The 15,370-nt window shown below is 39.5% G+C and overlaps 1 protein-coding gene across 2 annotated transcripts in view; it reads right to left on the bottom strand.

Annotated features, from left to right (window-relative positions):
• unc5ca (unc-5 netrin receptor Ca) overlaps positions 1-15,370 on the bottom strand; it is a 191,714-nt gene that overhangs the window by 23,040 nt on the left and 153,304 nt on the right. Inside the window, exons 8-9 of one of the 2 annotated variants that reach the window (XM_069699418.1) lie at positions 11,033-11,089; positions 1,027-1,218 (exon numbers count right to left, since the gene is read on the bottom strand). In XM_069699418.1, the coding sequence (XP_069555519.1) occupies positions 1,027-1,218; positions 11,033-11,089 (249 nt within the window). The remainder of the gene's footprint in view (positions 1-1,026; positions 1,219-11,032; positions 11,090-15,370) is intronic. The other variant, XM_069699419.1, reaches the window with a different exon arrangement.

Raw genomic sequence — 15,370 nt, 5'->3', positions numbered from 1 at the left:
GATTGCTTTTAGAGATTTAAAGCCAAGTGTTTTTTGTCATTTATTTGATAAATAAAGATGCTTATGGGAAAAGCTTAAAGTTAATGGCTTCTGTGGACTGATACCTGATTCATACAAATTCCCCGTCTGTTCCTGCCTTTTCCAGTAAGCTATCGAGTGTGTGTGGATGTCTGCAGAGAGGAAGAAACGATAATACAGACAGCAGAGAGTGAAATATGGCGCCATTTTAACAGGAAGACAAACATGGGGGAGTGTCTGTTGTGGTTGGAGTCGCTGTGTTGGGAGAGACAGAGACATAGCTGAGGAAAGACAAGAGACACAAAGACTGGGATAAAGAGAGGAGGATGCTGATAAAGAGGAAATTTGATTGACCTGAAGGTGCAGATGGTAAGGGAGAGGAAAAATAAATAGTGATAAACTGAATGAGAGTGACACGGAGAGACTCATTGATGGAAGAGAGGGATCTCCGGTTGAGACAGATTAATTCAAACCATCGGAGATAGACAGTAGGAGGCCGAGCAAAGAAACAGAATGATACCAGCATGAAAGACAGGTACAATTATTTCCATGGACTCATGGTACCATCTGTTACTCTGCATCCACGTATCAATCTACGTATCTGTCCATCTACCTATTTACCTCTATCACTGTGCACGGTATGTAGTGCCCAAATTAAGGAGAACTAGAGTCTGTAGTGCTCTCTTTATGAGAGTGTAAGGAAAAGGCCAGTTCCTCTTTAACAGCAAGTGTCCGACCAGCCTGAGAGATGCAGTTCAGGCCCCATCAGTCCTGGGATACCTATTTTGTTGCAACTCCTGACCATCATGAAGCATCAACGTGGTGACTTTAACTTTCTGGACAACATTTTCAAGTTTGTATACTAAGTATTGTGTTTTTGTTTCCAAAGACGATACTGTACCTTGTAAATGAACCAAAATAGCGTGTTTGTTTTCCATTATGGATAGAAATAAATATATAGATATTCCAGTACTTTCCCCAAATGTAAATTTCTGAAACATTCATTACCTGATCTGGCTGTTTTTATATTGACAGACTGAAAGCCTCCATTTAGCGCCGAGGTGTCAATGATGTCTGAGTCAAAGTCACGGTGTGTCTTGCGATAGACAAAGAGCGCCACGATGACAGAGATGAACAGGCACATTATCACGGCGATGACGATGCCCACGTACAGCGCCACGTCATCTGTACTCGGGGCAGCTGGAGGGGACACAAAGACAAAGAGAGCCACAGCGTTAGACAGATATTGTTGCAGTAAGCATGAAGCAAGAACCGAGTACCCTTAAAAGGTCTTCTTAAGAGTAACAGTACATCAGAAATTAAACTGGATATAAACAGCTACAACAACGATAATTCTTCCTCTGGAACAGCGGGGCAGTGGCAAAGAATAAAACAATATTTTTGTATAGCTCTCTGTCATTCTTAATTTTGTGACAGTTTCACTTATAACTCTGACCAGCGTTCAGACTCAAAGGACGATGTCCATAGGTTCTATTTCAAATGAAACCTTCAGAGCCCTCCAGCTTGTGTAATATGATAATTTGTCTAGACAGAGAGACAGAGACACCTTTCATAGAAAAAGAACGGTGCCAACTCTCAAAACTTAATAAGGCTGTTAATTATTTTACAGGGGTCCTAACATCCTTTTTCGATTCGGCTGAGACTTTAATGGTGTTTCTGCGAGAACAACGGTGGAATTGTCCTTCCTGATGCATATTTTAAAGCAAAAGAAGGGACTAAAATTTTAACTGATCCTTGATGTGGATGGTAAAAGGTATGAGCCACACTTAAGAATGAAGAAGAGAAGAAGTGAGAAAAGGATGAAATATAATAAGTTAAGGGCTCTGGGGATTAAGATGAGGAATTAATAGGGGGGAAAGCCAATCTGTGGAGAGGAATCTCGAAAAGAGGGCTCATAAGCAGAGGGAGTGAATAGAGAGGGATGGAAGAGATAGGTTGATGGATAGGATGAGAGGAGAGTAGAAAGGGAAGGAGAAATAAAGAGAAGAAAAGAGGTAACTTGAAAAAAGAGAATAGGAAAGCAGGGAGGAGAGGAGAGGAGAGGAGAGGAGAGGAGAGGAGAGGAGAGGAGAGGAGAGGAGAGGAGAGGAGAGGAGAGGAGAGGAGAGGAGAGGAGAGGAGAGGAGAGGAGAGGAGAGGAGAGGAGAGGAGAGGAGAGGAGAGATAACATCGATGAAGAGAGAAATGGGGCCAAAGCGGTATAAATGCACTTGAACTTCAAAGTAGCAAAACAAACAAGCCTACATATTTAACATGAACGTGCCTGCAAAACTTTGTTGAGAAGTCTCACACTAAGAGCACTGCTCATATAATCATGTCCTCTGTAGCTGGTAGGAGGGGATTTGTCTGCAGCTATTAGGAGGAAAACAGAAAAGTATAGGCATCCTCCTTTTAATCCGCCCTTAAAGTTGAGAGGCAGATAACAGGCTTTTAGTTACAAACAGCCTGAGTCATTTGCTAAAGGATTTGCTGTTGTTGCATCAGAGCACGTTCAGAAAGCATGAATTTGATTATGCATGAAAGAATCCTTTGATGAGGTGTACAAACATTCACGCTCACATATGCCTAAGCATGATATACACATTCACAGAAGAGAGGTCACTCGTGATGATGCTAGTTACGCGTTTACCACTTGAGGGAGCTATGAACCACCCAGTGCCTCTGGGGAGCTGAACATATGAGGATCATGCTTTGCCCTCATATGTTCAGCTCCCCAGAGAAAATTTAAGTCTGACACTGTGATGCACCAAATCTCCCTGGGCACTTTGTCTTATGAACAGAAAAAGCATTAAGTTTTCAAAATACCCCCGTGATTTTCACCCCATGAATTATGTAAATGATCTACTATCTAAACAAATGTCTTGAGATGCAGTGCACAACAAACGGGGACACAAACATCATGTTTATTTACCACATGTGCACTGTATATAAAAATCAACTACTAACACAATGTAATTGTTTTCCACAGCGGTGCATGTAAAAGCACTGTCTAAAACAGAGAAGTTATGCAGGGTGGTTGTATGTAACTGGCTCAAACAATCCGAGTTCAAGTCCCAGATCAAGTTTTCTTTTTCTGTTTTATACTATGACAATATATTTCTGTGTGGTGTTTTTGCTTATGTAACTGTGACCTAAATCCTATCCTATAGTTGTTAGTTCCACCCAAAATCCAAAAAGTTGTAATGCTCTTACCTCCACCAGTTATCTTGCATACTGAATGCTCATCTCCACAAGAATTTTGAATGTGTGAAAATGTGTCACACAAACCATACTGTGGCAGAGGAAGTGAAACATTGACATAATGCATGATTACAGCACTCGGTCGCAACAAGATTAATTACATGTTTGTTACATACATCAAATTCCTGCCAAATGTCTGTTCATCAGATTTAACTCCTCTAAGAACCACCTTTAAATCTCCAAAGTTGAACTCAAATGGGTTTTGTCAGATACAGTTACCAATTTCCCTCTGATGCTGTTGGGCATAAATTCCCTGGTGCCCCAACTACTGCTGCACAAAGTTGCCCTGTTATCAAGGTCCTTGCGTTTGCCAAGGGGGAATAGAATTGGATAATCCTCTTAAGTACCAACTCCCTGATCTTAATTATGATCATCATCATCCTCATCTATTTAAGGAATCTTTATCTTGTTTCTACTTTAACTTGAAGGTCTACGACTTCAGAGCACAAGCGATGTCAGGCAGCCACAAGAAGCATTACTTTTAAACTTACTTTTCCTTATCCTATTTTCCTATACTGTGTTTGGAGACACTTGGGAAAGTTAACTAGGTGTTAGCCCGCTGTCTTCTCAAAATATATATGCGTGTGTACAGACTGTAACTTGTTTTATACCAGTGGGCTTACAAAGCCTTTCTTCACTATGACTTTATATCCCATTTCTCTTAGATTTTTCTCTCCCTCCGTAACTCACACCTCTCTGTTCGATTTCCTCTGTCTCCATCTGTTTGATTTGTAGATGCATGAAACTACATGTCCCATTAGAGCTCCTACCTGCCTAAGTAACCTACATACAACTGCTGGATATCAACTTTTTTTCTTTTTTTTTCTTAAAATCTTTACCTATTCCTTTTTCTGTCTTAAATTTGCTTTTTTGTTTTCACATCACAATCTAAACTTTGACAAAAGTAGCACTTTTGTTTTCAAATGGTGCTTAGAAACAACAATGTTGGACAAGGTCATGTACTGTATTTGTTATTGCTCCCGTTATTTGGTGTTGATATCCTTCAGCGCAATTAATGTACTGCAAAGATGAAAGAACCTAGTCATGCTGCTGAAAATCAGTATAAAATGACTGGTTTAAATGTAAAAAAACAATCCTCTGCACGACTGAATTTATAGTCTGTGCAGAAATCCCATTTATACCAATCATGTTTTTTTAAATGGACCTTTAAAAGTTTAAAAGGATGTATCCCTTGATAAACTGTATGCTTCATTTGAGCTCAGTCTTAAAATGCTTTTCAGATTTTACTGCTCGATAACTGTAATTTTAGAATTAGGAAAAAATTGCACTAATGTACAGTAGCTTTTCTTCAGCACTCACGTATTTTCTTTGCTACGTATGTGTCCATTTCTCTAGTCTTTCATTTTCATTGTGCTTCTACTGAAAAGCAAAGTGTTGCTTTGGTTGAAAACTGCCAAATCTTTAATGTTGATGTTCTTTTACTGTCTGACAGCCTTGCGTAATAGGATGTCTTTTTCTGACAAGATGACGACTGAAAAAGGGACTGTATGAGGGTGTGCACTTTTGACCAACCCAAATAAATGAATAATGTGTTTGGACGTCTGTGTGTATCTAAGCATGCTCTGAGAAGCCAGAATGACAAAATCAGCAGTGATGGAATGAGATGGCAGCACAGTTTGACTAAGTACTGAAAGGTGCACACCTATGTGCATTTTGATGAGCACTCATGCGAGCACTGACACTCACAATGAATGCATGGACAGACATTCACGCCCACGCACATCCATGTAAAGTTCCATACGCAAATCAACCGTTTCCCAAGCTTTTCCTTCCTTGTACCTGACAAGTAGTTTCATGTTTGAAGCACTCACCGGCAATACCAGCTAAATTGGATTTAGATTAAAAATATGTGCCTTTCAGTGGACGCAACAGAGGAATTAAAGGTAGAATAAATCACCTGGTAAAAGAGAGAGAGAGAGAGACAGCCCATCTGTGATGTTCCTGAAGTGCTACCTGACAGCTCTCTATAGGAAGGGGAGAGTTATGTACTGAAGGTCAGACGCACGCACGCACACGCACACACACACACACACACACACACACACACACACACACACACACACACACACACACACACACACACACACACACACACACACACACACACACACTCACTATTAACTTACTGTATACACACAAGGTGAATGAATGGAGAACATACACAATCACATGTACATATCTATCATGGCAGAACTTGAAATGAAGAAAGGCAAAAGTTTTGCAAATTTTTGTGATGGCTGGAGTGTGAAAAGTCTTCTGAAAATGAATGTAAGGAATGTAATGTCCACTGAAGTCATAGAAACAGTACTGTGCAGGGATATATGTGCGGCTATGAACGACTGCTTTTTGAAGAATACATTTACTCTATTTAATATAGTCCCCGCCTTTTTTTTTTCTACCTATATACAGTATATTTTGCCTCCTCCTATTTAAGATCGTGTGTCTAATCGCATACATACTTGTGTGTCAATAACTCTGAATGATTGTGTGTGCATGTTCTATTGACCAAATGACGCATTAATCTGAATCCCAAGGGAAGAAAAATGTTTATTCTTAGAGATTTTTGGACAAACTAATATTATTAGATGATAAAAGTCATCTAAACCTTACATTTTTAAAATATATATATATATATATATATATTATTATTATTATCTATTTTTTTTTTATCTATGCTGGTTTGGGAAATCTTGATGTTTGGCACAAAATACTTTGCTGGTGAATTGTGCCAAAAGAGGGTACACAATTTTAACAAAATACCATATTTCCTTTTTTGTCATGGGAATGAGTACATGTAATTTGTAATGGTTTTGCACGGCAGTGTTACTTTACAAGAGCAAAGCTGAATATTGTGTTTGTGCTGTGCTTATGTGTGTGATCAAAGCCAAATGGTTTTCAGTTGCAAAACCAATTATTTTGCTGAGGTAGGTAGTGTGCATCTGTGTGCGCGTGCGTGCGTGCGTGTGTGTGTGTGTGTGTGTGTGTGTGTGTGTGTGTGTGTGTGTGTGTGTGTGAACTGACTGATGCTGCATCTCACTGTCAGACATGAAGGGTATCATAACTGGCACAGCTAATTTATTTAACTAAAATCTCTGGGAACTTAGTGACTCAAAGTGTGTATGTTTACATGTGCAGAAGCCTGGAGGCTTAGGAATTTGCAGAGATTTTACACACAGACACACACACACACACACACACACACACACACACACACACACACACACACACACACACACACACACACACACACACACACACACACACACACACACACACACACACACACGCTCTCATGTAGTTGATTACACACATGGGCTAGCAGAGCAGAAGCCCGGGCTCACCCTCAGTCAGCATGCATCACTGTCTATCGATTGGCTGAGCTTTTTGTCATTCTCGGAGTCTGTCCAACCTGCCACGGTGAGGATTTAAAGAAGGGGGAAACAAGGATGGCTTAGATTAGCTCGTCTCTATCTTCTCTGTGATCTGCATCCAAAACAGACCTGTGGACAATCACTACTTGAAACTCATTCAACTGCCTTTTTGATCTTGCTTGGCACAAACATGCAAACACCACCCATACTGCACTCCTGGCAGACACATCCGCCCTAAGTAACTATCAGGGATAAATACAAGAGTTAGAGAGGAAAATCAAGCGGCCATTTGTAAATTAATCTATGTTTATTTTCTACAGTGGGATTGGAGAAAAGCACTTGATGGTTGATGGTGCCAGAAAATACAATACGAAGTCACTTTGGAGTCACTGAGGCCAGAAGGTGTATTTCTGTGACAACTCTGTATATTATATTTCATGCATTGTGCAACCACCCTGAAATACAGTGTAATTGCAGCTATTTAAAAAATGGACTGAAAACAAGCCTTTCAGCACAACTTGTTTTATCCAATTGAAAAACACATTGTGACGTCTTTCAGTGTCTGCTGGTCACAATAACGAATCACAAAACACTCGCAGTCTCTTGTTACACAGGTCTACAGCCCGGCCACCATCCTCCCTCCCTACTCATCCTCTCAAGTTAAGCTAGTCTTTAACTGACACAAACAGCTGTGTCACAGTTTGGGGAAAACAAAGTATGACACAGATGCATAATAAAGCAATGATCATTATAATACTTTTCCTTTTGGGCTTGAGGACAATGCTTTTCAGGCATCATGAGACACCTTGTGACAATATCCAATCAACTTTTCCCCAACCCTTACTTATGAAGCAGTTGAGAGTAACTGTAATATGACTGACAGAGACTTCAGTGTGGTGTCTGCTAAAAGCGTGAATGACTTACAGAACTTGCCAGTAGTCAATCAGTCGAAATTAAAGCCCAGTTCAGACCAAAGATTATTGCCATGGCAAAGTTATAGCAGTGTAACCTTGCCCTTCTCAACTCGACTCAAGGCAGCTGACAGTGTTGCCTGAGACTCAACTTGTTAAATTGCAAGTGGGAAATTTCACAATGTAAGGCACGTCACCTCGTTTAACAGCCAATCAGCTCATAGCAGAGTCAGCTGATCATGTCAGTGACTGAAGTGAAGGAAAAAGAAAGGATCACCTCATTAAATTATTTGAGGAAAGGCTGTGTCTAAATTAAACTACTTAGTCAAGACCAACAAATAGGCTGTTTTTCCAATTGTACCCTGGAACTGCTCTGGAAAAAGACAAGATAAATTGAATAGATCTCCTGTCTCCGGTTCATGGTATAAATTTGTGTAAGCCCCATGGGTATTCCCTTGAAGCACTCATGGTTGACTCCAAATTCTCTACCTTTTACTTTTTTTTTTTTTTTTAATGTTTTTGCCATTCCATCACAAGCAAAACTGCAACTTTTGCAAGTACCTCACCGTCACTATCCTTATTCATGACACTAAAAAAAGTATCCAGCTCTAACAAAAGGCTAAAAAAAATCAGCAGTTAAAATAGAAGTACAGAGAGTTGTATCTGTGCAGATGTTACATGGTCTTGTCTAGTTGCTTTGGTGTAAACTGGCAGGTTTGAAAATGCTGCAGACAGATGAATTAAATGTAGTTGCAAGTTTCAAATCATCTCATTGCAAATCTTTCGTCTGAACTGGCCCAAAATCTGTGAGAAGACCAAAACCAAGTTCCATTCAGGAAATCAAGAACCAACTCTCAGGAAGTGAATAATAATTTATCTAAATAAGCTTCAATCTACATATACCTCATCCACAACATACATATAGCCAACAGGATGATTCTGAAAAAAGTGTCAGCTCAATGACGAATACATAAATACAAACTGGATTGTTCAAACCACATAAAAACTGTAATCATATTCTGAGAGAACAAGATCAGCTTGGTGATTTGTGGGTCTCGAAGACACTCTCGCAACTTCCCAATGCACGTTACAGATTGTGCTTTTGAATATTAGAAACAGAGTGACGATCTGTTAAATGAGCTATGACTGCTTCTCTCTCCGTGCCTTTATCAGTCTGCGACAGTCTTCTTGCAAAACACACCGTATGATGAAACTGCTTCAGCAGACCCTAAACGAGAGTCATTAGAACACATAACAGACGCTCATAGATTGCTTTGAAGATAAAACGAAAGCTCCCGCAATGAGAGAAGTACAAAATACAGTAATAAAAAATGGCAGAGGTCCTTTTCCTCTTGCACCTCTCAATTTCTGTCTTCCTCACAGATTGTAGTAAATTTCACTTGTTATGTCACTACCACTGAGAGAGATGGAAATAATAGGAGTTGGCAAGATAGACAGGAGAGGAAGGGAGGGTAGGAAGAAAGGAGGACAGCAAGTAAAACTGCGTATATTTTTTAAATCCTATGATTTTTCACCCTTTCTATGACACATTAATACGCTTTTATACCTTTCATAGTGGTACTACCCTTGCCAGGTGATATTGTACCTTCAGAGACAATGGGTCAAATCAGTAGGAATGATGCAAACTTTTTGTCAGTTCAGTGACCATAGTTGGACCGCATTGAGTTTTAAGTGAGCCAATAAGCTTGTGAACACAAAGTAAGTGTTCAGAACGAAGGCAAATTGCCTGCTTTGGCAATGATTCGAAGCTGGCTGGCTACTCTCCAAAACGGCTACAGCTGCAACAAACAAACAAATTGTGAATCAAGTGAACTGGTGCTGAATTGATTCACTGCTATTAGACAGGAAGAAAGAAAGAATCAGGTTAATTAAGGGAATCTGTCACCACTATGCTGGAGTCATTTTCAAAAGACAATCCTGGGATCCCGCATGACATTATAAATAGTGGAAGACCGGTATTGTTTTAGTAGATCTCCTACGCAAGACAAATAAAACCTAAAGATACATACAGAATAATTAGTTAATTAGGCTTTGAGGCATAACCTGTAAACCTTGATGTTCCGTCTACCCAACTGTAACTGGCATTGTTGACAACATTGACATCGACAACTTCACCTGCTTATCCTTTAGAGGCTAAAGACGAAGGTCACATTGAACAGGTTGCTGGTCAAACACAGGGCTGACACACACAGACAGGTGCATTCAAAGTCAACTATACATAGCATCGTTAAGAGTTGTGTAGCGTTTACTTGTAATTTGAAGGGCAAAAACCTAAATTGGTGGCTTCCGCTGTTACTCTTAAATGCCCAGAGGATGGTGAAGGAGTTGTGCAGCTACAGCTAAATAAAAAATATTCACAGAAACATTGGGCCTCATTCACTAACAGTGCGTAGGCACAAATCTATGCTTAAACCGTGCGTACAAACATTTGACGCACAAATCTGGGATTCATCAATATTTTCTTTCCTGAAATTGTTCGTACTCTGCGAACAAATTTAGGATGACATTAGACAATGCGTACAAATGATGACTGCCTGGCTGTGTGAGAAAATGTAAACACACACCTTTTAGCATATCAAAACTGCTAAACGACAATATTGAAAACCTAAATTTACTAATGCATTGACCAAATGTATTAAATAGGCTAGCCATTAAATTGACGCATTTTAATCCATATCAATTATTTCGTAATCAAAATATTCACATATATTTAAATATTCACAGATAATTGAAAATAACATTCATTCTGAAATAAATTACCTGTGGTTACCGGATTTGATCACTTTCACCTACACATACAAGGCACCGACATTGTTGGAAAGCTCAAGTCGTGCAGTTTCCGGTACACACGCCTGTCAATTTAGAATAATTCCGATTCACTAACATACGCAAGGTGGTGAGAACAAATTTGGTCGGTACGCACGTGTCATGAATCCCACGGTAACTTTGCATGCACACTTACTTTGTGCGCAAAGTAAGAACATTTCGATGCACATATTAGTGAATGAGGCCCATTGAGCACAAATAATCTGGAATGATTATACAACCCTTTACCAAGTTTTTTTTTTTTTTATCATATAAGCAAAGATATAAATGATTCATAAACTTATTCATTAGTGTATCTGTGTAGGCACAGATATATAGCATGGAACAATGCCACATGCCACCACAATGTCCCTTGTCTGAGAACAGAATAAAGCTTCAGAACTAGTTAAGCTACTGTTGGAAAACTTTGCTGTGCTTTTCTCACTTGGTTGATAAGCATAGCAAGATGATCGCACATCAAGAAAACGGATCATAGCACAAGTCCAATAACAAGAAAACACAAAGCAAGATCAAAAGGCCAACGCTCACTCAAAGAAAGAAACACTAAGATGAGAAAGACAAAAAGGAAAATGGATGATGATAAAACAGAAAACATCAACTTACATGGCAATCCCAAATCACTCTTTTCTTTGGACTCAGTGGACTTCTGAAACAATGAACCTTGGGACAGGAAAAGAAAGGGGATGGTGGAATGGATTGAGGAAGGGACAGGAAAACAACAAAATTTAAACAAATAAGTCAAATAAAATGGGACAAACATGACAAGACACAGACCTTGACATGCCAATGTTTCTTTGTTGGTCACTTCCCCAAAATGGAAACAAATTATAATAATAAAAAACACATCATTTTTTAGAACCCCTTTCTTTAAGGCTGTTACTGTCGTGTCATGCTGAGTGGTCCACTTAGTCGTGGCAGACAGAAGGTCTATGACACAGATTAACTGCTGATGCACTGATGTATAATTGAAGTGCTTGTGTATAATTGATAAAGGCAACATAGCAACATGGTGCGCTTAAAAGCTTCTTGTCAGACCAGCTGACCATAGAAGACACTGATTCAGCACTAAGTGATAAGAAACACTGGCAAGGTTAAGTGGGGTGGTAAGCAAAAAAAAAAAAAATACACGAACACTTGCACAGATGACAGGGAAATTGTAGCATTTTTTTTTAGTTATCCAGGTATGTTTCAGAACAGTTTTTTTTTTTTTTTTTTTTTTATCAGATTTCTTATTCTTGTACAAGAGGACTTAGCAATTGACTGCACTTATGTAACATGTCACAATGATTCATGTCTGAGTCGCCAATGACAGCAGGAGCAAGATGCCATGACATAGATTTATCATGTGTTAATTAACACAATTGTTCCAACAAACAATAATAATGAAATGTGGTAGCAGTAAAATGAAGCATAAATGATTTACTGAGAGCCCACACAATCACCATGTGAAAAAAAAAAAGATAGCAGAGTAGATGAGGACAAAACATTTCAGAAAATTAGTAGAAAATAGCTACCATGCTGTGCAGGGAACAATACGACAAAGTGGGCACAATGAGAAGGAACAAAAAGGGAAATGGACTGCTTGGTGCTGTGCAGTACCTGCTGATCGTTTTGTATAATACAACACGAACACAACTCAGTGTTCTAACCAAACACTAAAGTTGCATAACAGCCAGTATCTCTAGTGATTACTGAAGTTTCAGAGACCGTGCATCAGATTATATTTGCTGTGGGGGCACTGTTATGTAGTATGCACATTCATGCATACTGCATTGTGTACACAGAGTGAGTAGTGAGTGTATTGTCATGCTCTCTAGGATGACACAGAGAAGGTCTGAGTGTCTGTCCTAAGAATTCTGATCAATGTGTCAAAAAAAATGCCAACAGGCCAAAACATATAAAGCAACTAAAAAAAACTCCTGAAAGACAGAAACAGATTCACAAACACACACACACACACACACATGCACACGCACACACACACACACACACACACACACACACACAACACATGCACACACAACACACACACACACACACACACACACACACACACACACACACACACACACACACACACACACACACACACACACACACACACACACGCGCACACACGCACGCACACACGCATACATGCACACACTCACACACTCACACACTCACACAGGCTCACACTGATATAACTGTCAGATAAACACATAAACACCGAGAGAAAGGAGTCACTCCATGCAGGGCAGAAGTGAGGTCAAATGGATTTCTACCTCTCAGACTTTAATAGGACAACTTTAGAAAAAAGGCAGCGAGAGACGGTGGAAGAGATGAATAGAGAGGGAGGAGGCGTTGGTGGAGAGAGAACGAAAAAGAGAAAAAGTCGAGTGAAGTGCTTTTGAGTATAAAGTCAATTACAGAGCACTATCTAAAACATTACCTCCTCCTCTACATTGACAGTGTTTTATCTGTTCAGTCAAAATCCTGAAACCTCAAAGTTACTATTAACCAGGAACTAAGCACTGCCATACCATACCAATGAACCCTTTACTGCCTGTATAAAGACCACATTTTAAAAGAGACATCATTCATAAACCAAATGTATAAATGGTAGAATCATTACTTCACACCTTTCAAACATACTGTAAATATACTGTCTAGAAAATCCTGTGTAAGCAGAAACCCCCTCGAACCATCATATTTACAGCGGTATATACACAGACACAGTTCATGGATTCCTGTTAATGCAACAGGAAACAGTTGAAACATTAGTGCTGACATAAAACCCTGTCTGTGCAGTCATTTTAAAGACAGAAAATCAATTACAGGAAATGAGCCTAAATCTATACCGCCCTTGGTTTAATCCCAGATTCTGTGGCTATACCTCACACTGATCAGATGGAATCCGCCTGATGGATCAGAGTCGGGGTATACAATACACCACGCTAGGAGGCAGGGCTGCATCTACAGTAAATGCTGTCAATACTGGGCCCATGACAAAGCTTTTTAAGGAATTGTATCACATTATTCCATTGCTCATGACATAGACCATCCATTAAAAATAAGCTATCATCCACACCCCTCGGGCTGCTGAGAGAAGTCCCTCACACAAGTAACGGTTCACTTGGCTGGAGGCTTTGTGCTTATTGATCAAGCATATTTTTTTTGCTGAACTGGAAATGGTAATTTAAGTGGATTAAAAATTGCAAATTACTTTAATTTAAAAGCTCACAAAAGAAATTACGAACTTTCAAACGAGAGACCAAACTAAGGTAGAAACTAAGGGTCAAAATAAATTCCCATGAATGCGGCACAGTTAAACTCTCTCTCTCGGTCCGTGAGAAATTATAGACAACCATATATTCATAACCCCCGTTAAAACTAATATTGGAACCTGGGATAAAACCTGCTTTGGGGGATCAGCCGACCCTCTTTCAAAAAGCTCCTCTCCACCAGGGATATACAATGATCTGGACACCTTGGTAACCTGATGTTATCTATCTGGCATGGAAAAAATGCACTAAAACTAATGTTTAGGATAGAGTTTATGGAAAGAGAAACAGTGAAACTTTTTTCCCCCTTAACTTTCCTCAACAAGGAGCAGTCATTTTCAAATGAGTGTATCCCTGACTGACCCCATGCCTTGGGTTTGGTTTCCATGTCATCATCTATCAGTATTTGTATTGTATCATCAAGTCAGTTTTGATTTCAACTCCTTCTAGTACATCTTTTTTTTTTTATAGAATTTCTCACAAAGCATTTTCACAATTGAGGAAAAATCTCTCTATGGCTGCCATGTTGTGTGAAAGACTAAAGATTCATATGTATGTGTACGGGTTTCAAAAATGGAATTTTTTTCCTCTCTTTAATCTGTCAAGTCTCTCTCTCTCTCTCTCCCTGCCTTTCCCTCTCTCTCTTGCCATGTCACATGCTTGTCTGCCAATTACTCTGAGCACATGGAGTTACAAGTACTATTCCAACAAGTCAACAAATATAATTGCCTATACCTTGGAAAAACTGCTGCTGCTATGTTTGTGCCATTATGACTCAGCCCACATTTTCCATGGAGTTCTGACATTTACTGATGTCAGAAATCACTGTTTATAAATTGTGGGGAGATTTTGGAATATTTACTTCATAAAATTAATTCTCATTACTTTTCTTATAAAACAGGTGTTTTTGACTTGAGACTGGAAAGTGGAAAGTGGAAGGTTAATAATGACATTCAGAAACCCTCCAATAAATATCCACAATATGCACAGAGGAGGGAAGTTTAAGACAGAGCAAGAGGAAATCATGATAAACAAGAAGAGGTCAAACTTTGGTATATGACTGGACTGTGTAAGAAATGCAGAAGGGCTTTCAATTTGAAACTCATACAGGTGGTTGCTGCATTTGGTCAGCCATGCATCATTCAGGGGATACATGGTGTGTCTTTATCACTCCGTCAGTGACAGACATTGGTGTTTATAGTGCTGGCCCTGTAGGTTGGGCCAGCCAGAAGGAGAGAGAGGAGCACAAAGGTGAATGGAGGAAGGAATAAAACTGAAGAGATTGAGAGGAACGGGCAAGAAATGTTGACAGCAAGGATAGGGAACTGAAGGTAAAGGATAGTAGGGTCTGAAGGAGAAGAGCAAGATGAGGAGAATGACGAAGGTAAGGAGGAGAGGGAAGAAGAACATTGACAAAGAGACAGGGGAGGAGGACAGGAACAAGTGAGAGGAAAGCATCTAAACTGATGCAAAACAAATGGATAAAAGGTGAAAAAGGAGGTAATTTAAGTCTGATTTTAAAACTATAGTTTGCCTTTTCTAGACTAAATATAGACTTGATTAGGAAAGGCACACACCTGTCTATATAAGACCTTACAGCTCACAGTGCATGTCAGAGCAAATGAGAATCATGAGGTCGAAGGAACTATCCAAGGAGCTCAGAGACAGAATTGTGGCA

Source organism: Brachyistius frenatus, unplaced genomic scaffold, assembly GCF_029030835.1.
Source record: "Brachyistius frenatus isolate BFR_SWC_R1_liver_20210118 unplaced genomic scaffold, ASM2903083v1 Contig_30, whole genome shotgun sequence".
Classification (NCBI taxonomy): Eukaryota; Metazoa; Chordata; class Actinopteri; family Embiotocidae; genus Brachyistius; species Brachyistius frenatus.
The sequence above is the reverse complement of the archived record's forward strand: the minus strand, read 5'-3'. Positions and strand labels throughout refer to the sequence as shown.